The sequence below is a fragment of the Chelonia mydas genome, chromosome 6 (genome assembly GCF_015237465.2).
Source record: "Chelonia mydas isolate rCheMyd1 chromosome 6, rCheMyd1.pri.v2, whole genome shotgun sequence".
In the NCBI taxonomy this organism is placed as follows: domain Eukaryota; kingdom Metazoa; phylum Chordata; order Testudines; family Cheloniidae; genus Chelonia; species Chelonia mydas.
Window position 1 is genome coordinate 87,445,462 of NC_051246.2, and position 25,312 is coordinate 87,470,773.

Here is a 25,312-nt window from a genome sequence, read left to right on the forward strand (position 1 = left end):
AGTCCTCAGCTAAAACCTCTCCAACGCATCATCAGTCTTCTACAACCCATCCTGGACAACGATCCCTCACTTTCACAGGCCTTGGGAGGCAGGCCAGTCCTCGCCCACAGACTACCCGCCAACCTGAAGTATATTCTCACCAGCAATGACACACCACACCATAGTAACTCTAACTCAGGAACCAATCCATGCAACAATCCTCGATGCCAACTCTGCCCACATATCTACACCTGCGACACTATCACAGAACCTAACCAGATCAGCCACACCATCACCGGTTCATTCACCTGCCTGTCCACCAATGTAATATACGCCATCATGCGCCAGCAACGCCCCTCTACTATGTACATCGGCCAGACTGGACAGTCCCTACATAAAAGGATAAATGTACACACATCAGATATTAGGAATGGCAATATACAAAAATCTGTAGGAGAAAACTTCAATCTCCCTGGACACCCAACAGCAGATTTAAAGGTAGCCATCCTGCAGCAAAAAAATTTCAGGACCAGACTTCAAAGAGAAGCTGCTGAGCTTCAGTTCATTTGCAAATTTGACACCATCAGCTCAGGATTAAACAAAGACTGTGAATGGCTAGCCAACTATAGAAGCAGTTTCTCCTCCCTCGGTGTTCACACCTCAACTGCTAGAAGAGGGCCTCATCCTCCGTGATTGAACTAACCTCGTTATCCCTAGCCTGATTCTTGCTTGCATATTTATACCTGCCTCTGGAAATTTCCACTACATGCATCTGACGAAGTGGGTATTCACTCACAAAAGCTCATGCTCCAATACGTCTGTTAGTCTAGAAGGTGCCACAGGACTCTTTGCTGCTTTTACAGATCCAGACTAACACGGCTACCCCTCTGATACTTGTATGTCATTGTGGTTTTAAAATATCAAACATTTTCCACTTTTGTTCTTTGACCTTTTGAATTTTTACCTAAGTAGTAGGGGTCAAGAGGAAAGAACTTTTATTCCACTTTTATGTTTCACAGTCTTGTGGGATAATAAAAGAAAAGTTGTAAGCGTAGTGCTCAAGTTTCCCAGTATGTTTAGAATTAAGTATTTTGATGTTTCACAACCTAAAATTTGAATTTATTACATTTGATTTTTATTATGTCTGTTTATTGGATATCCTTAGTTTCACAGCATGGAAGTTCCTATGATCCAACAATAGCCAAATGTAATTTAAAAAATAATTGTTTCAAAGAATCCTACAGTTGCTCTTTGAACCTTGGTATCCAATTATAAAAGACTATAGCTTTTAAATTTAGTTAAAACACATGGTTAGGATTACAGTCAACATCAGGAAACTTGGGAATGGTATCTAATGGGGGAGAGATAGCTCTAGTGGTTTGAGCATTGACCTGCTAAACTCAGGGTTGTGAGTTCAATCCTTGAGGGGGCCATTTAGGGATCTGGGGCAAAAATTGGGGATTGGTCCTGCTTTGAGCAGGGGGTTGGACTAGATGACCTCCTGAGGTCCCTTCCAACCCTGATATTCTATGATTCTAATCTGTGTTTTTGCCAACCTTGGCCATCTAACTGAATTTGATGGAAATGCCACTTCTGTTTTCTTGTATCTAGTGTGACAGAACCAGACCAGTGGGGTACAGGAGTCTGGTAGAAGGCAAATATACTGGCCACTGGATGAATAGTTTTCTGTTCCCTGAGTAACCAGAGCAGGGGCTGCACTAGAGCAACCAGGAACCTGCTAGAACCAATTAAGACAAGCAAGCTAAGTAAGACACCTGAAGAATCAATTATGGCAGGCAGACTAATCAGGACACCTGGTTTAAAAAGGACCTCCCATCAGTTAATGGAGGGCACGCAAGGAGCAGGGAGTGAGAAGACATGCTGCTGGAGGACTGAGGAGTACAAGCGTGATCAGGCTTCAGGAGGAAGATCCTGCAGTGAGGATACAGAAGGTGCTGGGGGGAGGCCACAGGGAAGTAGCCCAGGGAGCTGTAGCTGTCATGCAGCTGATACAGGAGATATTGTAGACAGCTGCTATCCACAGGGCCCTGGGCTGGAACCTGGTGTAGAGGGCGGGCCCAGGTTCCCCACATCCCCCCAACTCCTGATCGGACACAGGAGGACTTGACCTGGTCTGTGAGCAACACCAGAAGGGAAGGTCTAATTTGGAAAGGGATCTGGCCTGTTCCCGACCCTCTAGGTGGGACAACAGAGACTGCAGAGATTGTTCTCCGTTTCCCCCATGCTGGCCAGTGATGAGGTTAGCTGAGTGAACGGCAGGTCTGAGCCTCTAGCAGAAGAGGCCAAACTGAGGGCTGCCGTGAACCTCTGAGGTGAGCAAGTCTGGCAAAAAGCACAGGAGCCACCAAGGCAGAGGAGGAACTTTGTCACACTAGGACCACTATAATTTTTTGGCTTTATATTCAATAGTCTGAGGTAACTTCCTCCTATTGACCTGACCACATGTGAATTTTCTTGGTCATTACTTTACTTAGAGTATCACTGTGACTTGCACTGGAAATTAAGCTAAATCATGTATTAGTTATATGTTAACAAGGACTTAATTACCATCATGACTGGGGCTTTTTGGTTTTTTTTTTTTTTTTTTTTACACCTTTCCTGTGTGGTACGTGAATGATTCCATAACACTAATATTTTCACCACCACAACTTTCTAACAAGGCAACAAGGCATTCTATGCATATGCTTAGCACTCTAATTTATTTGAAATTTTACTTCTGCTTTCTCCTCCACTCCCCACCTTGCCACACTTTGCCAGGCAGAAGGGTGGCGAGTAGCATTTTGTTCCATATTCTCCCCACCTTTCCCTTGCTGTACCTGTAAGACAGCTTTGTGTGAAATTTCCTTTAGAGGAATTTTATTTTAAAGGATTTATTTTAGAGGATTCTGACATTTTTAATAAACTTCAAATACTTATAGACTGCAGCAATATGATGAACTGCTCATCATCCTGCCTGAGAATCAAGAGATCTTACTTGGTTAGCTTCTTCTAAATAATCTTGTTTATCTAGGTTCCCTTCCTCAATTTCTGCTTCATCATCACCACCTCAAGTTATTTTCTAGATCACCTGAGTCTGTCAAGTCTGTTAATAATTCTTGTATCTTTTCCTTACATTGCATATTAAATCCTTTTAACTTTTTCACTCTTCAGTTTTCTTACTCAAGGCTTGTCTACACTTACTGGGGAATCGATGTGTGGTGATCGACGGTCGATTTAGTGGGTCTAGTGAAGACCCGCTAAATCGACCCCAGATCACTCTCCCGTCGACTCCTGTACTCCAGCGGATTGAGAAGAGTAAGGAGTCAACGGGAGAGCGTCTCCCATTGACATCGCGTAGTGTGGACCCCATAGTAAGTAGATCTAAGCTATATCGACTTGAGTTACGCTACTCACGTAACTCAAATTGCGTAGCTTAGATCGACTTTTCCCTGTTGCGTAGACAAGGCCTTACTCTTTTATGTGCCTCATCCAAGCACTGAGTACTCTATTTTTATATTACAGAGAGTTTATTACTAATGCAATGAGTTCAACATCAGAGAGCAAAGAGAGTGATGGTTGACCGCATGACTAAAATTGTCTGGAATAAGAATGCAAGCGTTGGATGTAAATGTCACTAGTTGGAACTGTGACTAAAAGAAAATTTGCACTTAAAAATATTTTTTTTGTCCCAATATAAACTGATTGTTTCTCTCCTGTTGCTCTACCTTGGGACCTCTGTGAGACAATGACAGCAGTTCTAACAATGGGTTTCTTCTTGGGCATAAGTCTCTGAAGCTTAGTTTAGGGAATGGTTCCCTAACCAAAGCACTCAAATTCAATTAGTTTGAATAGCAAGAAGAACCATTGCTTTTTCCTTAGCAAGAAACTTCACCTCTGATCTATTAACAGTAACTCCTAATTGGAGACATCCTCTTTTTCCTTTGGCTGAGAGCAGACATTTGCAATTGTGCTGGCGGAGTACAAACTGGACCAGATTTTTCTTCAGGCTACAGGTCCAATATACACTATTCAAAAACACATTTAAAAAGGTTTATTTCTCAAAAATTCCAACAATTCGACTCCTGGTTGGCTCACCATGAGACTCAGTTAATTATGACACTCGAATAATAGCCTAAGGAATAGGGTAGCAGCTAAGACAATATTATAGCCTAATAACCTTTTGCCTATATACAAAAAGCTGCTTTAAGTATCTCTTAGCAATGCTAACTTTTGTAATACATTTGGTCAACCTAAGTCACTCAAAAGCCTAAATACATGCATGGCCTATGTTCTTTACAACTAGGAAAAATCCCCAGGCTTGCTGTGCTAATTTTTTTTTGCAGTATGGAGGGGAACAGTCATTTAGCATAGGTTTCCAACACTGTCAAAAGGCTATCAGATAGGTTTAGATCTTTCATTTACTTTCCTTTTACTTACCAGTGAACTAGAGTACGCCTTCTCTCAAATTCAGGGGATGCACTTCCATGTGGTTACGCTCCAGCTCTGAACTGAACCTAGGGGCAATTACCCCAGTTGTAAAAGATGCTTAGAGACAGCATCTTGGATTTCCAGGAGATCCCATGAGGTCATTAGTCCTGTTCTATGACCCCTTGCTGGAATGCTATACCTTACAAACTTCAAAAAGGCAGACTTAAAAATGAAAGTTAAGAGTCGGTAAGGGAATACATGTAGAGAATTAAGAGGAAGAGGAATTTAGGGTAGCTGTAACTTTCTGAATAGCAAAATATTCATGACAAAAGAACTGCATTGCAAAAGAAAAAAGTAGTAAAATAAATTATGGTTGTCACAATGGCTTTTTGGAAACAATATGAAAAGGAAATTACGGTGCACAATAAAACAAGGAGTTAGACATTTCATGTGGCATAAATAAAACGGCAGATGCTCTGAGAGGAAGCTGTATCCTGGGCCAGCTTCTTACCGCCACAGATGCTGCATTTTGAATTTTTCATATCTTCAATATGACTAGGAAGAACGGGTGAAGTTACACACTTTGATGAAGCACAAGAAAAGGTGCCGATTGCAAACTTTCTGTTAATTTTCTTTATCTGCATCAGAATCAAGAGATCTTGTGGATGACTCTTGTGAGTCAGTCAGAGGGATACAAATGAGCAGATATAAGCAGTTACTTCTCTTCTTCTGTCTCTCAAACTATTTAGTTTTGCACTTTTGTTTGTAAGTGGCTACAGATTCTGCCACCTTTTTGCATTTGACTGAAAGAAGGCAGACATTTGCAAAAGAAAATTTAAAATCTGCAGGAGAAGCTTCAGAGGTTAAGTCTAAAACAGAACTCTCTTCTATTCCTGATGAAATAATCTCTTCTGATCTGCTAAACAATAATGCAGAAGTGGTTGAGAATACAATAAGCAGACTACAGATTCTCTACTTATGTGCCTGGGTGACCTTCACAGTACCTTAACATAAAAAAAAAAAACCCTGAAAGCTTGACAACTGGCTTACAGAATTTGAAATTAAATCCAGACTGCTGGAAGTATCTTTAAAAACCTGCATGACTACCCATCAAGAAACTCATTAATACTATGTGAGACAGACAGTGGGGTGGAGGAAATTGGGGACTGTATGGACATCCTGAATGTCCAGATCATTGAATTTAAGAATCCTTCCTGACCTCTGCTGGCAACTGACTGAAGCCCTGAAGCATGAGATTTAATTATGGTTATTGCTTTAATGCAGAGTTGCAAGTGCTAAGAGTATGCTGCAGGCAATGCAAGCAATCCTGTTCTCCCCATTGCCCAGGAAGAAAGGGGATGAACAGGGGGCACTCAGTCACAGATTTTAAGGCCAGAAGGGAGCACCATGACCACCCAGCCCAACCCCCTGCACACATACAGGCAATACAATTTATCCAAGAAACTGAATTAAAGCACATCTGATTAAAAAAAATAATAATCTAATCTCGTCTTCAAGACTCCAAGCCATGGTGAGTCCACCACCACCCTGGTAAGCTGTTCCAATGTTCAAGTGCTCTCTCACCCAGGAAATTGCATTTTATTTCAGAGCTGAATTTATCTAGCTTCAACTTCCAGCGCTTGGATCTTGTTGTGCCTTTGCCAGCAAGGTTGAAAAGTCCCCTCGCTATCAGATATATTTTTTCAATGTGTAAGCACTTATGCACAGTGACCAAGCCACCTCTTAACCGTCTCTTCAATAAACTAAATATATTGAGTTCCTTAAGCCTCACACTGTATGATACATTCAACACTGGTTCATCTGAACCCATTTCTGATAACTGGTGTCAGCAACAGGTATTTTTTGGAAGGCTTTGAAGTCACTCCAAGCCCAAGATATTATTGAGTCGTACATAACCTTTAGCTGCAGTGGTACAGATGGCCAATTAGCATCTTTCATGCTGAGACTTTCAGTGTGGTTAAGAGAGACAGCCGCATCTTCATAGTGTTTACAGAAAAACTGCTGGCTACAGTTGGACATAGCTTATTGGCTGGAGTTCCGAATGAGCTTTTGCATCCGAGTTATAAGCAAGCAATTTGTTTTTGTCATCTACATTCCTGTTCAATGGTGTACATACTGTACTTGTCAATACTTTAGAAATATAGCTTCCTGTATCTGTAGCCATTCATTCCTCTCCCAACAAGAAAATAACCCACTCTGGGAGTCCAAATCCTTGACGATGTGGAAGCCAAGACATTATTGATGTACCAATCTACATCTGGCTTGTTTCTCCATGACACAAAACTGTATTTAAGAACTTTTCATATTAGACAGTATATTTGCAAATATTTTACCCCAGTGTTCAAGGTGACAGAAAAGGTGGCATGCTCCAAAGTTTTTGCCAACTTGAAGCAGCATTTTTCAATTCAAGCACCAACTGGTCCATACTTAATAAGTGCACTTATTACAAGATACTGGTTTAAAATAATTGTTAATAAAAAGAATGGGAGAACAAACGGGAAAACAAATTATTGTGGATGACAGGATTAAAATATTGCACAACTTTGATAAATTGGAGAGATGAGTTAAAATCAATTGTGACATTTGTCTAATATCAAATTCACACAGAAATTGGCTCAAACCATCAAATGTACAAGCTATAGGATACTAGAGAGACTATCAGGTCACTGAGAAGGTGTCACACCTAAAATGTGATGTGGCAAAATAGGCAATGGCAATATGGTGTTTATTACTAAAAGAACAGTGCTGAAAACATCAACAGAATTATTTAGCTCCACTTGGCAAGGGTTAGCCTACAAAAGGTGCACCACCATTCTGTTTATCACAGACAAAAAAGACTATCTGTAGAGAGTTCAGGTGAGAATAAGGAAAATTAAGAAAGGTTTTGAAAATAAGACTTATTAGGAAAGGTTAAGAAAACAGAGCATGCTGTTGAGAAATATACCAGTCTGCAAAATGTTTAGGTAATAAAGATGCTATGAAGTAGGTAGGAATAAATGACAGAATAGTAAGGAATGGTTTTCAATAGGGAAAAATATAGTTTACATATTTGAGTTGGGGGGGGGGGGGGGGAGGAGAAGGAAGATTGGCTAAAGAACAAGCTTGGCAATGGACCAGATTGTCAAGGAAGCTATAGAATACCATCTTTAAGGCTACAAGTCTTTCACAGAGGTCACAGAAGCCGTGACTTTCCATGACTTCTGTGACTTTTGCAGCTGACGCCAGAGCTGCCCAACCAGGCAACTAGTCCCAGGCTGCCCCGGAGCAGCACCCCCCCCCAGCATCTAAGACTGAGTTAGGGGTATTTTTAGTAAAGTCATGGACATGTCACTGACTGTGACTTTTTGGTTATTGCCCATGACTTTTACTAAAAATACCAGTGACTAAGTGTTAGTCTTTAAGGTGCCACAAGTACTCCCCGTTCTTTTTTTAGTGACTAAATCGTAGCCTTAATGATCACTACAAAAACTTAAGGCTGTTTCAGAATAATGAGGGTCCTACCATTCCCAAAGGAAAGGACAAGATCACTCCACTATAAATCTCCTCCATCAAGTAGTACTGTGGTGATATTGGTCCACAATTGCTGCTAGCTATATTTGAATATATTGCTTTTCAAAATATTTGTGTATAGCACCTATGTCTAAATAAGGTACAAATGAGTGAACAAATGCCAAAATAGCAATCACATGGACAACAATCCTTCACCCCACCCGGCTACCCAGAACACATGAAAATCTAGAGGTTTTTATAACAAAGTAACATCCACACAATCTAAAACTGTAAAAGTTTTAGTTTTATAAATTACCCAGATCATATTGAGGGGAAAGTGAAAAACTTTGTGAACAAACTGTAAAATTCCTCATCATTAACAAAATGTATTTGATAATTTTACAAATATATTTTAAAGTAAGACAGTAGTAAAATCAATTCTTCCTTTACTTTTTTGCCAAAATTAGAGTTCTGTTATTCCTTTCCTATAGATACTTTCATCATAAACTACAACAGTGCAAAGTTGTGACCTGCTTTAGGTTCATATTATACACTGTGCTGCACTGCCCCAATGTGAGCTCTGAGAGGCACTTTGCCCCAGAAAGGCATAATACCTCTTGGAGCTCTCAAGTGCACAGGTAACACATCCCTTAGGATGGTGCAGCATACTCCGCTTGCACATCTCATCAGAGCTGCTGACTGGTCAAGAGTAGAGACAGAGCTATTGTTCTGCCTCCTCTGCTCCATTTAGGGTGGCTTGCACTATGAAGAAGTTGTTCCTGAGGCTCAGTCTGCAGGGACTATAAATGTGACTGGCACTTGTGCAGGTGTGTAAGGAAGGGATACTCCTTGTGCCTTCCCCTTCAGCACACAATCTGGCCTTTAGATATTAAGCAATGACTTACTTTGGCAGGTAATAAAAATGTTAGTTTCATCTTTAAAATGAATTAATTCTTTTGCTTCAGAGTGAACACAGGACTGGAAGCCAGGGACTTCTGTATGTAACCCTGTCTTTGACACTAAATCACTAAACTGCGTAGGGCAAGTCACTTAACTTGTATCTCAGTCTCATCATCTGTAAAATGACACTTGACAAATTCAGAGTTGTGAGGATTAACTAGTTAATTTGCACACTGGACTTGGAAGATGTAAATCATTTTTAATTTAAGTTGTAACAGATTGCAGTACACCTAGTCTCTTACCTTCAAAGAGACACAAATCACATTCAGTGCTTCCTTGATCTGAGGATGATGTGATTCATGAACCAGTTCCTCACAGATCCAAATGCCAAGGCTGCAAAGAGCAACACATCTGCAAAACAAGGTTAGATAACAAAAAACAGATAAGGAATGGTTACTTACCCTGCATTAACTGTAGTTTTTTGAGATGTTGCAGTCAGTGTGGTTCTCTCTACGCGCATGAGCTCACAATCTTTTGAATAGCAGTGTCCGCTGGGACTGCACATGCATCCTCTGCTTTCTCATTCTCCTGTACAAGAGCATAAATAGCAGAGTGGCTGCAACCCTCCCTAGAAAGCCTGTGTTAGCCAAAAACTCCTAACGCGGGGATGAAGGACAGGTTGCGGGATCCATGCATTACCACATCTCAAAGAACCACAGGAGTATGGGTCAGCGTGGATCCCACTGTAGGTGACTGGCAAGTAATATCCTCCCTGGATGGTTGGAATGCGGAACATCAGCAGAATCAGTTGCACAGAATTTGGAGTACCGCTCTCCCAAATTTGGAATCTGACCTAGTAGCTAAGTCCAGTGTATAATGCTTGACAAATGTGAGTTTATTGCTCCAGGTAATAGCCTTTCAAATTCCTGATATCTGTATGTTTTGGAAACAAGCCAAGGATACTACATGGGCACTGGTGGAAAGGGCCTTAGTAGTTGGTGGGAGAGGTACAGCAGCTAACTGGTAGTACAGTGAGATAATGACTTACCCATTTTGTAAGTCTTTGTGACACAATGGCCTGATCCTTTGGAGCAGTCAACAATAGCCACAATAGATTTGGTCCTGTTGATGCAGTATTGAAGAGGTCTGGATATTTCTAGGGTGTGGAGTTTCTTCTTCGCTTGTATGGAATGTGGCTTTCGGAAGAACACAAGTAAGTTGATTGATTGGTTTAAGTGGAACTTAGAAACCACTTTGGGGATAAATTTTGCAAGAGGTCTCAGTACAACCTTGTTTGTTGAAACAAAGTGCATGAGGGCTCTACCACAAGTGCCTGAAGCTTGCTCATTCTTCTGAGGTGACAACTACTAGAAAGACTATTTATAGTGTAAGAGGATAGATGGAGCGCCCCAAGAGGGGCTTTAGAAAGACGATGTTGATTTCCTGTGCTAGAGTAGATACTCTAAAGGATGAATATGCATGTAGAAAGCCCTTAAGGAATCTGAATACTGTTGGATGAGAGAGGACTGAGAATGACTGTATTAGAGGAAGATACTGCTGCCACATGAGCCTTGACTGAACTAAATGGAAGCCCAGAGTGTCAGTTACAGCAAATAGTCCAGAATCCTCAATATCGGGGTGGCTGCAGTGGGTTTTGGCCACCGCGAGTCTGTTCTATTTGAAGATGTGTCTCATGAACAGTTTTCTGTTTTGTATTAGGATTTCCTGAACATGTGAAGTGCGGTTCTTTCCAGGCGCTCAGCCAGCCAACATCCTTGCCAACAGTGGCAACAGTTTCAGTTCTGGGTGCAATTTTTGACCCTGATCTTGGAAAAACAGGTCTGGGCAATCTGGGAGCCTGATCAGTGGTTGCATGAACATCTGCTACAGGTCCATCAGCCCAAAATGTCTCAGCCAGTAACAAGCTATGAGAATAAGCCTGGCCTAGTCTCATCTGCCTGTGGCAATCAACCTGGAGATTAGGAGAATCAATGGGAAGGCATAAAGGATGTCCCAATTTCAATGCAGATGGGTGTCCAGCAAGCATCCCAGGCTCACGTCTCCTGTGGAACAGAAGTCTAGGCAATTGATGTTGTCCTTGGTGGCAAACAGGTCTATCACTGGATCCTCCCATTGGTGGAATATCAAGTAGGTGATGGATTTCAGCAGTGTCCACTCATGGCTGGTGAGAGATTGTCTACTTAGAAAGTCTGTGAAGTCACTGTTAGCTCCCAAGAGGTGCACGGCTAGTGGTTATGTCATGCAGGTAGCACCAGTTCCAGAGTTATTGCTTTCTGGCAGTTATTGCTTCAGAGCAGGTACCCCCTCATGTATGTCATTTTACATCCTCTGAGGACCACATCTCTTGTATTTGCAGATGATTCAGGTGGGCTTCTCAGCCTGTTCCACATGCTTCTGTGATTAATGCCTTGGGTGGTGACGGGTCACAGAGAGTACCCCCTTTTTAAACACTGTTGGGATGCAGGTACCAAATCAGCACTGCAAAGACACAAGATAGAATTGAAGCTCTCGCTCATCTGATTCTTCGCAGGAGAGTACATTGACCTGAGCCAGAGTTGTAGAGGTGTGAGATGAAATCTGGCAAGCGATGTCCCATATGTACAAACAGACATATGACCTAATAATGTGAGGCAAGGCCATACTGTTACAGCCAGGTGCTATACCACCATGTTTATTAACAACTCCAGTGAGAGGATTCAGTCCTAAGATAAGCATGCCCTCACCCTCATGGAATCTATCCTGGCCCATATGAATTCTATCATGAGATGATTTCTTGTAGTTTGCCAGGAGGCCCACCTGGCAAACAGAGGTAGCACATAGCTGAGGTTTGTCAGAGAACTTCCTGATGTGATCTGCTTCTGATCAGTTAGTCGTCTAGATATGGATATATATGGATGATTTTTTTCCTTAGGCGTGCATGTACAATGAGGCACTTTTGTAAAGACCCTCGGTGCTGCAGAGAGTCCAAAGGGCAGTCCCGTGTACTGATAATGGCTTGGCCCCACCATAAATCTCAGGTACTTCCTGCAGGCAAGGTGGATGGCAGTGTGGAAGTATGTTTTCTATAAGTCCAGAGCCATTAACTACTCCTGAGCCTGCAATGACTGGATAATGGAGTCAAGTGTTATCATCCTGAATCTCAGGCAGTATATGTATCTGTCAGTTTCTTCAGGTCTATGATAGGATGAAGATCCCCTTTCCTCTTTGGAGTAAGGAAATACCAGGAATAGAAGCCTTCCTCTCTCTCTCTCTCTCTGAACTTCTGCAGAACCTCTTCTATGGCTCCTAGATGAAGCAATGAGGCCACTTTTAGTAATAGGCTCCTGCGAGAAGAGTTCCAGAAGAGGAATGGGGAATGGGTGGTGATGTCCAGCACTCCTCTGTTGGCCATAATCTCCAATCATGCTCAACAGAAAGGGGCAAGATGGCTTCCAAAGGTCAACTCTGGGATGGTTTTGGGGTAGCTCTCAACTGTCTTGTCAAACCTGCCTTTGGGAGGAAATTTGATATATGACAAAGAAGACTAAAATGGTATTTTGTCTTTAAGGGGGCTGGTACCAGAAGGACATACAGGATGGTACTGGAGTGTAAACACCTAAGACTTCAGCACTGCCCTCAAAATCACTCTCTTTAGGGTATCACTCCTGTCTCTTTGAAGAAGGTTCCCTGCTTGTAGCAGGTTCCTCAGAGACAGTGAGGAAAAGTGTATCTCTGGGGATGGCAGTGTCACAGGCTAGGATTCTAGCATGGATATTGCTGGTGCCAGTGAAAAGAAGAAGGTGGTGGTGTCTCCTTGAAGGCATACCTGAGTTGTCAAAGGGCTTGCTGGTTGGTGCCAGGGTCTGTATTGGGTTGGATCTTGCCATCAATATTTATACCAGTGTGACAGTTCCTCAAGCCTTCTTCGCTGACTTTGCCTTCAACATCATAGACAGTTGAGCACTTATCTCTTGGCCTCAAGTCCTTGAAGGATGGTTGTTTGACCACTCTGAGTTGTGTTTGCACTCAGTGTTGGTACTGTACTTGTCAAATCACTTTTCCTGGGTGTTGGTGCCAATGTGGTCAGCTTTGGGAAACCCAGCCCTGATGTTGATGGTCTTGGAACCCTTTTAGATTTCTTCTCCCTTCTGGAATCAAAGATGTAGGCACTTGCAAACCTCAGCTCTGGTTTGGAGGACGTTTCAATGCCTGGATCGAATGCAACTTCATGGATTGCTCCAAGAAGTGTAGTTTGAGTCCTGGTCTCAAGATTTTCCAGTGTGGGATGAGAAGGACAGGCATATGAAAATTTGTTAGGGATATTACCTTCCCCAAGGCAGAAGAGGCATTTGCTGTGTCCACCAATTAAGGGCATCAGACCATTGCAAGTAGTACAGCATTTAAACCCCGTTGGCTTAGAATCTGCCATTACCAATGGTTGGTGCAAAGTATTTCACCCTGGTATATCTGAATGTATAGGAGGGTCTCACCTTGCTTATTCACTTCCTTTGGGAGGGAAGGGAGGGACGAAGAATGCCCAACTAAAGAAAAAATCTCAATAAGGGGAAAAGAGATTTCTCCATGAATTAGAATTGGGTCAGACAGTCAGAGTTCTGTCTTGCGGCCACAGGTGGTAAGAGGGAACTGAAGGAGGGTTGTGGCCACTCCGCCCTTTATGCCCTCAAACAGGGCACATGAGAAGCCCTGACAAACACTGCTATTCAAAAGAGTCCAAGCTCATGTGCATGAGGCACATGCACACCTACTGACACATTAAAAGAAGAACTCAAGATTCTAAGAATGCTCAACTACCTGCAATAAAAACTATATAATACATGATATTTGTGATTTCTGGACTGCCTTCCAAGATACATTAAATACATAACTACAGTTTCCAAAACAAGAAAAACAAAAACCTTAATTTATGATGCTATATAAATGATTTTTAAAATTACAAGAATCTCAATTCCTCATCCCAGAGGCTAGAATAGGGTAAAAATGGAGTTCCCTGCCAAGCAGTTGAAGGCAGGGGGAAAAGCAATTGTGCATATACTTTTCAGATTAAAAATTCAATCTGCAATTAGCACACACAAATTGTGGGTTAGGGCTACCCTCTACAGGTTAAAAAAAATAATAATCAAGAAACAGACCAAAAACAAACACAGATCAGTATTTTTAAAAATCGCATGATTTTTAAGACATCCTATTTATTACTATTTGTATCATAATAGCACCTAGGAGTCTCAGTCATGGACCAGTACCCCACTGTACAAACACAGAACAAAAAGACAACCCCATGGGTTTAGTTTTGTGTTTTGGGTCTTACTCATGGATGTTTTAATACTTTATATTTGCAATAAAGAGGAGATGGTGAATCTTAGTGGAAGAAATCTACATTGATTTTCTTTAGCGCATGAGTAGAGCAAACACATGTGAGGTACAAGACAGGACAGGAGTTTGGAAGGGTGGACTTTATGGTAGGAGAAGTCTAAGGAGTTGATTACAGAGTCAGTGTTGATGAAGGAGAGAATCAAGAGCAGTGGAGAGGAGAAGATGGTGGTCAGAGAAAGAATTCAGCAATCGATAGGTCAGGAAGGGAATATTGCTGAGTGAAGATAAAGTCCAAGGAGTGGCCATTTTCACATGTGCAAGACATGACCCAGAGATGAAGGCTAAACATGAAGATGAAGGAGAGGAAATGGGAGAAGAAATGATTGAATGGGAAGTTAACATGAAAAGTTGCAGTTGCAAGGCTAATGTGGGAAATTGAAAGACAATGAAGAGATAGTACAGAGTCAAAATAAGTAAGGTGAGAAGGAGAGAAGTGGGTAGCAATTGACAGGTACATCAAGGGAAGGGGAAGAGTACAGTATGATAGATAGAAGTTCAAAGGCAGGAAGGGGGTTGGATCGCGTGGGGGAGATATGTGGAAGCTGCAAGAATAGGAGTGCACTAAATCCCTGAGGGAAGCAAAGAGCTGGAGAGTCTGCTGAATGGAGTCAATGAGGAGACTTGCCTCAGGTGAGCCAGTTACTGATCTATGGGTAAAGTATGACTCATCGATTACTCAAGTAGGTTGTTACTACAGCCAGGCATTTGGTGAATGCCCTCGGTGTCCCTGACAGTCCAAATTGCAATTCCTGGTACTGATAATGGGAACTGACCACTTGAAATCTTAGATATTTTCTGTAGGTATGATGGACATCTATACAGAAGTAGGAATCTTGAAGGTCAAGAGCTGAGTATGACTCCTGTGGATCTAGGGAGAGAATTATGGAGGCCAGGGTTACCATCTTTAACTTGAATCTGCAGATGAAAGTATTCAGCTGTCTCAAATCCAGAATTAGTCAGGAGACCCCCTTTTCCTTTGGTATCAGAAAATATTGGGAGTAAACCCCTTTCCTTCTGAATTCTGTTGGAATCTCTTATTGCACCAAAAGTTACAAGTGACTCAACTTCTTGATGTAGCATGCTCTAATGGGGAGGGGGTCCCCTGGAGAAGGAGGGGAAGATTCAAGTGGAAAGGGTGGGTATTTAATGGAGTATCCTGGTTTTACTACCTCCATAGCCCCATGGTCTGTTATGGTTCTCCACATGCGATGAAAATAAAAAAGATGGTTTCCAAAAGTGGGGAAATAACAGAGTGATCAACTAGAAGTCATACATAGCTCTTGGCAAATTCTCTTCCTCTAGGATGTAGATGTATGTGAAGATGATATAGAGGATGCTGATGGTTTTTTCCTCTGGAACTTCTGATGCTTTCTTGGGGGCTGAGGTGGTCTGTATTGAGGGTAATATGAGTGTGTAAGGTAAGACTGAGGCCTACCTGCTTTCCTCTTCAAAGCAGATGAATACACTCCTAAAGAATGCAAGGCATCATTAGTCTTCTGAGTAAGATGATCTTTTTTTCCCCTGCAGTCCTGTGGGATTTTATTAGCAATTTGGAGAGGTTATCATAATTCAAATAGTCAAATGTTGCCAGTAATGCTAGCAAATTGGCTATTCTCATCTGTCGGCTTGCAAAGAAGCAATTTTTGCACTTAATTAAGTCTACTTCTTAAGCGCCTTATCTCAAGTGGTAGATTTGGAAGGACCTTGATGATTCATCTTTTCATGGACTGCTAACACTATGAGAATCTTGGAGCAGGATGTATATAAAACTGTATGAAACCTGCAGATGGTACTTGATATTGTTGCTGTAAATGCTTGCAAGTTGAAGCTAGAGAGGCCAGTTTCTGCCAGAGCAATTTCACAAGGTGCCTTCATTAGTAGGCATCGCTAGACGACCTGGCATGGTTGTATCCAAGATGTCACAGAGCTTGTATGACTTCCCTTTGACAACTTCTACTAGGATCTCTAGCACATCTGCCATTCTGCTGAGAAATGCCCAGAAAGATGCTTTGCCCTCTGGCTATGAAGAGGGCATTAAAAAAACTACAGCCATATGAGGAGATGACAAGGTTATGTGAGCTAGAATAAGGAGATCATCAGTTTAACTTCTTCAGAGCCTTAGTCTAGATGTTCAGCAGAAGCATCTGGTTCTTGAATAGTTAAAAGTGCTATTCTTTGCGACAAGAGAAGTGGAGATATAGGTCTGGAACATGTTGCAAATGCTGACCAATTGGCACACTGAAAGCCTTATTAAGCCCAATAGGGCCAAGGGTTCTGTAAAGCATAGGGAGCAGGGGACCATGGTGGAAGATACCAAGAAATAGGGTTCCTGTGAACTTCAGAACTAGGGTAATGATAATGAGACCTAGACTCCCTATCAGAGACGTACGTATTTAATTCCCAGGGAATGAGAGGGAGAGGGCTCTCCACCATCATCAGAAGCTGAGAAGGAGAAGCAGCACTCCTCCTTTAGTGGTGGAGACATTGTGAGAGAGATGCTAGACAGACCCTCTATGCAACTTCTGGCTGGTACTGCAGGTGTGCTCTGTACCAGGATCTAATAAGCAGTCAGTACCACTATGGGGTACCTTAGAGAATGCTAATAGTGAGACCACTATCAAAGAGATAGATTACTCTCTAGGTGCCATATAAGTCCTCAGTACCAAGAACTCTGGTACCAAAGGTAAGTGAACAGACTGCATTGGTACAGGGATAGTGAGTACTATGCACTTTGGTGTGAGCAATTTCTTATGAACTGAAGAGATTGGTACTAAGGATTGGTGACAAGAGTCTGCATGTGTTGCAGAAGGACCCTTTCTGGGCCTTGCATTACTCTTCTCCAAGGGTAAATGTGGAGTTTTACACTTTTTAGGGTTAGAATCTTCCTTTCTTCCCCTGCTAGGACAGCTATTATCAGCTGAGAAGGAAGATCCTTAGGCTATGTTTACACTATAGCCTATGCTGGCATAACTTCTGCTGCTCAGGGGTGAGAGTATCCCCCCTTCCCCCGAGTGACACAAGTTACACCGACATAAGCGCTTGGTGCACAGCACTATGTTGGTGGGAGAGCTTCTCCCGCTGACATAGCTTCTGCCATTCATGGAGGTGGTTTTATTAGGCCGATGGAAGAGCTCTCTCTTGCTAGCACAGAGCTTCTTCACCTGATGCGCTGCAGCAGTACAGCTACATATGAACAGTTGCACCACTGTAGGCATGCCATGTGATACTTGCACATCAAAGCAGTGCGCTGATGAGATGATGGGAGTATTTTTACAAGATAATTGCTCTAGGTTTTCAGCCTTTGTTGCTCCTGGATCTGAGGAGGGATGCATTGATCTTTCCATAAACCCATTGGCGAGTGTGGCTCCCTAGCTTTTTGTGTTCTTTTTGAGAAGGACTTACAAATTGAGTACCTACCAACAATATGCCCTTCTCCCAAATACATTTAGCATCTGATGTTCTTATCATTGAGGGGCATTATTCACATGAAGGACAGTTCTTAAACCCCAGACACTTCTACTCTGATACAGCAGAAGCAGGATAAACTAAAGGAATGAATTAAAAAGCAACACTGCACTAAACTATTCACTAAATCAGGGGTGGGCAAACTTTTTGGCCTGAGGGCCGCATCTGGGTATGGAAATTGTATGGTGGGCCATGACTGCCTGGTGGGGGGGGGGGGCGCTCTATAAGGAATGTTACTGAGGTGGGGAGAGGGGGGACTCATGGAGTGTGGCGGGGGGTAGGGGGTGAAAACGCTCTACAAGGGCAGTACCAGGGACTCCTAGGGGCCCTGCCAGGAGGGACACCAAAGTGGCTATACCAGGCACCGCCATGGAACCCTAGCTGGGACGGTTGCGGCCCCTGGGTGGTTTCAAGGCTGTTGAGGGTGGGGCCGTAGGAGACTGGGAAGGGATTGGGTGCGCTGCTGCATGGGGCAGGACTGCCAGGTAGCGGTGGGGTTACGATCCTGGAAAAAGCGTGGTGAAGTCACGCCTACGCAGCGTGGCTATGCATGCCAGAAGATGGTACTCATCAAGGGAATTGAGAGTCGGGGAGCGCCGAGTGCAGCGGGGCAAGCCCCTGACCCCACTCTCTGGCAGGAGCTTGAGGGCCAGATAAAAACGTCTGACAGGACAGAAGCAGTCTGTGGGCCTTAGTTTGCCCACCCCTGCACTAAACTAACAACTACCTAACAATCACTACCTAGAGCTATTTACAAACAAATAGGAGGCTGTCCGGTGAGCAAGAGTTCAAACCCTGCAAAGTTCAGTGAGGGCTCAGATATTACGAAGTTCTGACCCAAAGCCACAGGGCGTGAGAAAGAACTGAGGAGCGGTTGGGGTCATCCTGCCCTTTATGTCCTTGGACAGAGGCATGAGGGCTCTCAGGGTGCAGACGCAATCCCCAACAGATACTGCTGGCAAAAGTGTGCAGGGTGCACATGCACCATTAGTGGACTATATGGACAAGCACTAAAAGGAGACCTTAGATTACAACATACCTACTTGAATATACTGTAATTATAAAAACCTCCAATAATATGGCAGCCTTTCATCACTTGTTAAAGTATGACCTACCGTGCAGGGCCAGATGGCTCCTCTCTTGCAGAACTTAATACAGTTTTGATTGTGAGTTCCTAAAACACAAGATGAAAATGTTCACACTCAGTTGCTAGAAATGTCTCCACAAAAATCTTTAGAAAAAAATAACGTCCCTGCTATAGAACACACGGGCATATTCTTTTTTTCTGTTGCATGAATAAGCCAACAATCCATTGTAATAAGAGCAAAAGCAAAACTGTGATTGTGGTCAATGCGTACAATTAAATGTGCACACTTCATTGTAGCAAATGGGTTAGTGTACAGATGGCAACGACCTGGTATAATGCTATACAAGCTTACTAGAAATCCATCAAAATGCACAGTGCCATCTAGAGTCAAATGCACAGCACTTTCTGAGGACCTGATGTGTCCCGAGGAATCAGCCTTGGTAATTATTCATTGCTGTGGGTAAAATGTGCAGCAAGTTTTTTTTTCCTAAAGCTTCTCACAACCTGCCCCAGAATACATTCCGCGACCCCCAGTTTAAGAACCTCAGACGTACACAGATCCATGACCCAGACTGCCTTCAGCTATGCTAAGCTGTCACAGAGCCAAAACTTCATGTGCTGGAGTCTCCCTGATTTTATGTATTGTGGCCACCATGGAGGTGCACATAGGGGCTTTTGGCAGCCCCTAAGAAAATAAACTGCAAGTGGAATAAATAGTGCATCTAGAAACTTCAAGTCTTTTTCTTCTCTTTCTGAGCTGTTTAAGGCTGAGAAACTTTTCAAGTGATCACAATGACCAAGCACACAAAATGGTCAAAATAATGCATATTTACTTTTAGGAACATATGCAGAGACTTTTGATGGTTTTTGTTGATCAACAGTAATTTCAGAATAACTACATGTTTAGAAGTTTAAAGCCTATTTTGACAAATTTTATGGACTTAAATCTTGTTTTCTACATACAAAGATCTAAAAAGAATATTAGAATGTCTAAATATTAGTAAAAATTACCTGGAACACTATACTACTAAAAAAAGACAGCTTGGTAGCTGCAATACCATACACATGTTCTCAATATTCCCACCTTAACATCTGTGAAATGAGACACAACTATGCCAGGAGTGTTTGGGTGTAGAGCTGGCAATTCACAATATAAGTTGGGAAAGCAGACCAGAGATCCCAGCAGAACTTGTGCTTCTACTCTTGGTGCCTATGGATGGGGAAAAACAAAAATATTTACTCATGTTGCACTAAGAATGTGAAATATACAGCTACTTTACCTAAGGTTGAATTTTTGTTAAGTTTATCCTGGTGACAATATGGAGGCCAGAGAGAAACTCAAGCAGTTTGTATTTATCACAAAAAGTACAGCTGTGTGATATACACTAAGACTGCTTAAATAAGCTGCTGTGTTGAAACGGATAAGTCAAATTTCCATTACCACGTACTGGCTCTACATCCCGTATTACCACAAGAGAGAATAATTTAAATAGCCTTTGTGAAGAAACACTGTTTCTAGATATTTTTCTTACAAACACAAAATAGAAAGTTTAAAAGGATAAATAATGCCTCTGCCAATCAAGCTGATCAGAAATAATGGAAAGCTATAAACATTTAAAAGTACAAACGTAAAAGCTAGCAATTTTAAGAGCCACCAGCCCCATTCTTGGAAGTCACTATACAGCAACAACATGGAGGAATTTCAAGTATAACCCACTTTTAAGAAGAAAACACTGTAAAAATGAAAACATAATCCACTGTGTAATTTAAATTAATCCAATTTAAAACACTGAAAGAATTAGTAAATTCTCTGCACTGGAAGCAGAAATGCTTCTCCCAATACAAACTAATAATTATGTAAATAACTGTACATGGCAGTCATAATTTTAAAAGGTGAAGGTTTGAGCTTTTAGTAATTGGGTAACCATAGCAAACTCCACAGAGATTATACTGGATGGTCCAAAAACTAAGCTGACATCATCTCAACCAATATACAGGGGAAATTATTTACCTTCAGTAGTTGTTTTCTAAGCTTTTTGCCAAGTATTTTGCCAAGAACCCCATTCTTGAGGCAAGAGGTCTCCCACATACACCACCACCAGAGCTCTGAATATTTCAAGATTTTGAAGAGAGCCAACCTTGCTCAGTTAAAAATTAAATATCTCAGGGTGTATACAGAGCAAGATGACACCGACTCATGGTAAGCATTAATTGAAGGTTGTAGTATTATATGAACATCCCTGGCTAAAAGGTATTTAATTGCTTCTGTGGATCATGGAGTGTTTTGTATAGTTACAATGTAATATCTATGGTATACAATGCACTTTTCCCAAAATGGAGGATTATCAACACTTAAACGCCACTGCAACATTTTTACTTCTTAGTAGTCCCAAAGGATACATTGCAACATCAGTACAAAACCTACTACATTTAAATTGCCATGTATAGGATAAGCAGCTATGGACCAATAAAAAGCGTTCCTTCCCCTTAAAAGTTTGTTAATGTCATGTCTTCTAGAAATTTAAAAAAAACAAAACAAAAAAAACCCTCTGGATATGCATGTGGGTGATGACAGATGAAATAAACACCTTTATGTGTGGTCTCTTAGTTAAGAGTTATCTCATAATTTTTCCTGAAATTCTGAGGCTAAACAGACATCAGGAATAAACAGCAAATTTTTGCATTCTTTATATTATACCTGCTATATAGGATTTTTATAATGTCATGTTTTAATGAACTGCTTGGTGATTTCAATAATAAAGCATTAAGTTCTCTCTTTGGGACAGGTCAATACACATTAGCTGAAGAACAATGTTGCATAGTATTCTTTCTATTAAACTTCTCATGATTACATACAATCACAAAAGAGAATGAACTGATGAACACTTACATTAAGAAAAGACGAAGAAGCCACTCTACCAGCTGCAATAATGAAATCCATAATAAGCATGGTTGCACCAGGCAAACCAAGTGAAAAGAACTGAGGAGAGCAGTGCTTGATGATTGTATTAACAATATCCTTAGAGAGGAGAAGGGAAAGAAGTATATCACATTCATTAGATAAACAAAAAAGCACACTGACAATGGTAATTATGCTCACTACTGAGCAAAATCTGCATAATTTAAAAATTTACTAATCAACTGTAGAGTTCAACAGGTTGCTTATAACCATTCATTACACTTTCTACTGAGGTACTTATAATCAACTATAGCAAGTACTGCTTATGACTGTAACATGCTTATAATACCTATTAAGCATTTATTAATCCATTATAAATTATTTGTAAATGGAATCTTAATATAAAGAATGACATATTAAAGTGTCTTAAAATTATTTTGTTTGCAGCTATACATTACATGATATATTAAGTGAATGCAGATTTAGTGAACCCATGAAATACATCATTAATAAAGATTTTAAATTTCTAAGTGTGACAAAGTTCCTCCTCTGCCTTGGTGGGTCCTGCGCTTATCGGCGGATTTGCTCACCTCAGAGGTTCACGGCAGCCCTCAGTTTGGCCACTTTCGTGGCTCAGATCTGCCGTTCGCTCAGTTAGCCTCATCACTGGCCAGCATGGGGAAAGGAAGAAGAACAATCCCCGAAGTCTCTGCTGATCCACCTAGTGGATCGGGGAACAGGCCAGAGACCTTTCCCTCTGGTGGAACTCACAGTCCAGTTCAACTCCTCCGGTATCAAGTGGGAGTTGGAGGGTTGGGGGGGAACCCAGGCCCGCCCTCTACTCTGGGTTCCAGCCCAGGGCCCTGTGGATTGTAGCTGTCTACAGTGGCTCCTGTAACAGCTGCATGACAGCTACAACTCCCTGGGCTACTTCCCCATGGCCTCCTCCTAACACGTTCTTTATTCTCACCACAGGACCTTCCTCCTGATGTTTGATAATGCTTATACTTCTCAGTGTTCCCGTAGTACGCCTTCTCACTCTCAGCTTCTAGCGCCCCTTGCTCCCGGCTCCTCGCACACAGGCCGCAAACTGAACTGTGCTCCTTTTTAAACCCAGGTGCCCTGATTAGCCTGCCTTAATTTTTGATTCTAGCAGCTTCTTGATTGGCTGCAGGTGTTCTAATCAGCCAGTGTCTAATTAGCCTGCCTTAATTGTTTCCAGAAAGTTCCTGATTGTTCTGGAACCTTCCTTGTTACCTGACCCAGGGAAAAGGGACCTACTTCACCTGGGGCTAATATATCTGCCTTCTATCACTCTCCTGGAGCGGCCCCGGATTTCCTGGCCAACCTCCGGAAATTCATTCTGGAGTTCTTCTGGTCAGGACTGCACTGGATCTCTGCAGGGGTTCTCCATCTGCCCCTGGAGGAGGGAGGGCAGGGCCTGAAGTGTCTCCGCACTCAGGTCCATGTCTTCCGCCTCCAGGCCCTGCAGAGGCTCCTTTATGGTGCAGGTAGTCCGGCGTGGAGCACATTGGCGCACGCCTTCCTGCGCCGCCTCCGAGGGCTCCGATATGACCGGCAGCTCCTTTATCTCCATCCGAGAGGTCTTCCGCGAAACCTCTCCGGGCTGCCGGTCTTCTACCAGGACCTCCTCCGGACCTGGAAACTGTTTGCAGCGACCAGGTCCGTGGCGGCCTCCGTGGGGGAAGATCTCCTCGTGGAGCCCCTGCTACACAACCCCTACCTCCGTGTGCAGGCGGCGGAGTCCCCCTCGGTGCGCCAGAGGTTGGTCCTGGCAGAAGTCACCAAAGTCGGAGACCTCCTGGACTACGACCGGGGAGACTGGCTGGATCCCCTGATGCTCGCTCAGCGCATGGGGCTCTCCAGACCTCGTACCGCCCTGCGCGTACTTCAGGAGGTGAGGGCCGCTTTGCCGCCCGCTGCTCGGGTTTACCTCGACCGGGTCCTGCGAGAGGGCGCGCCCTGCCCACCCTCCACCCCAGACTCTCCAGACCTTTTCATCGGGCCCCTGCCCCGTGGACCCGAACGACTCCCCCGCCCCTTCACCGTGAGCCGGCTGCACGAGCTGCAGCCGGTCCGGTTCCAGACCGCGCCAAAACAACATCTCTACACGCTCGTGCTCCACACCCTTCATGTCCTCACCCTCGCGTCCCGCCCTGACACAAAGTGGCGGGACCTCCTGCCACCTCTAGAGGGTGAGGAGCCCCGGTGGGCCAGCCTCTATTCCACCTTAGTCCCGAGGCCTGCCGGGGATATCAGTTGGCGGCTCCTTCACGGGGCCGGGAGCACGGGCGTGTACTTGGCGCGGTTCACCCCAATCCCAGACACCTGCCCCTTTTGCGGCGTGAGGGAAACCCTGGCGCACGTCTACCTGGAGTGCGCCAGGTTGCAGCCCCTATTCCGGCTCCTCACCAATATTTTGTTAAGGTTTTGGTTGCACTTTTCCATTCACCTTCTTATCTACGCACTCCCTGTCCGTGGCCTCACTAAGTCGCGGGACCTCCTGGTCAACCTCCTCCTGGCCCTGGCTAAAGTGGCCATCTATAAAACCAGGGTGAGGAGGTTGGCCGATGGAGTCTCCTGCGACTGCGGGGCCTATTTCCGATCCTCCGTCCGTTCACGCCTCCGGGCAGAGTTCCTCTGGGCGGCGTCCACCGATTCCCTTGACGCCTTTGAGGAGCAGTGGGCGCTGTCCGGGGTTCTCTGCTCGGTGTCCCCGTCCGGTTCCCTTCTTTTGACCCTTTGACCGCACTCCCATCCCTGTTCTTCATTAGTTGTCCCCCATAATTATTTGGTTTCCAGGTCCTGTGGATCTCCCCCTTAGGCTGGAGGGGGATCCTTTAGCAGTGGGCGAGCTTTGCCCGCCCACTTCCTGGATCCCAATAGGCTCACTCTCCTGGAGCCATCTGGCCTGGAGGGAGAGGGAGGGTAAGGGGTGCTGCTCCTGCTGCTAGGCCCTGGGCTCTCCCTTCTGCTGTTGCTGCTCCAGCTGCTCCCCTGGATGGGCCAGACGCCACGCCCGCTTCTCTGCCACCTGTTTGCTGGCTGGCTGCTGGACGCCCCCCGACCCTCGGGTGCTGCTACTGTCCCAACTGCAGCCCCTTGAGGGGGGGCCTGCTGGTCCGCTCCCCAGAGGAGGGGAGTGAGGGACCCCAGCCCCAGCCGTTGCTGCCGTGGACACCACCACCACCTGAGAGGGGTCCTTTCTGCCTGCCTGGACCACCACCTGGAGTTCCTGGAGCTGCTGCTGCGGAGTTTGCTGCCTGGAGCTGCTGAAGCCCCGAGGAGGAGAAGAAGAGGACCATCTACCAGTGGGGGAGCACCTAAAGACTTTGCAGACCACCGTGGAGGGGGCCTTTTGAACTGAGTAACTTTCAAACTGTGCTCTTGTGGTGGGGGTTTTGATTGTGTTTGTGGGGACACAGGGGGTGTGGCGTGGAGCTGCCCCTCGATCCATCTGTGTCCCCTCCCCAACTCCCACCACTACCACCACCGTTGCCCCCTCCACCGGCTGTTTACCATCTGCCTCAGCTCCTGCCTCTGGACCCAGCTGCTTGCTTGGCTTGCCACGCCATGATTCCACCATTTGGGCCAGAAGCAGCAGCCAGCCTAAACAGACTCTTTGTGCAAGC

The 25,312-nt window shown here is 43.9% G+C and overlaps 1 protein-coding gene across 9 annotated transcripts in view; it reads right to left on the reverse strand.

The window, feature by feature from the left end:
• The window catches only part of RALGAPA1 (Ral GTPase activating protein catalytic subunit alpha 1), a 241,989-nt gene that overhangs the window by 95,374 nt on the left and 121,303 nt on the right, over nt 1-25,312 (reverse strand). For all 9 annotated transcript variants that reach the window (XM_043550010.1, XM_037900616.2, XM_007065253.3 and 6 more), the window contains 4 exons: nt 21,651-21,779; nt 19,845-19,970; nt 18,789-18,847; nt 9,120-9,228 (listed from right to left, as the gene is read on the reverse strand). In XM_043550010.1, the coding sequence (XP_043405945.1) occupies nt 9,120-9,228; nt 18,789-18,847; nt 19,845-19,970; nt 21,651-21,779 (423 nt within the window). The remainder of the gene's footprint in view (nt 1-9,119; nt 9,229-18,788; nt 18,848-19,844; nt 19,971-21,650; nt 21,780-25,312) is intronic.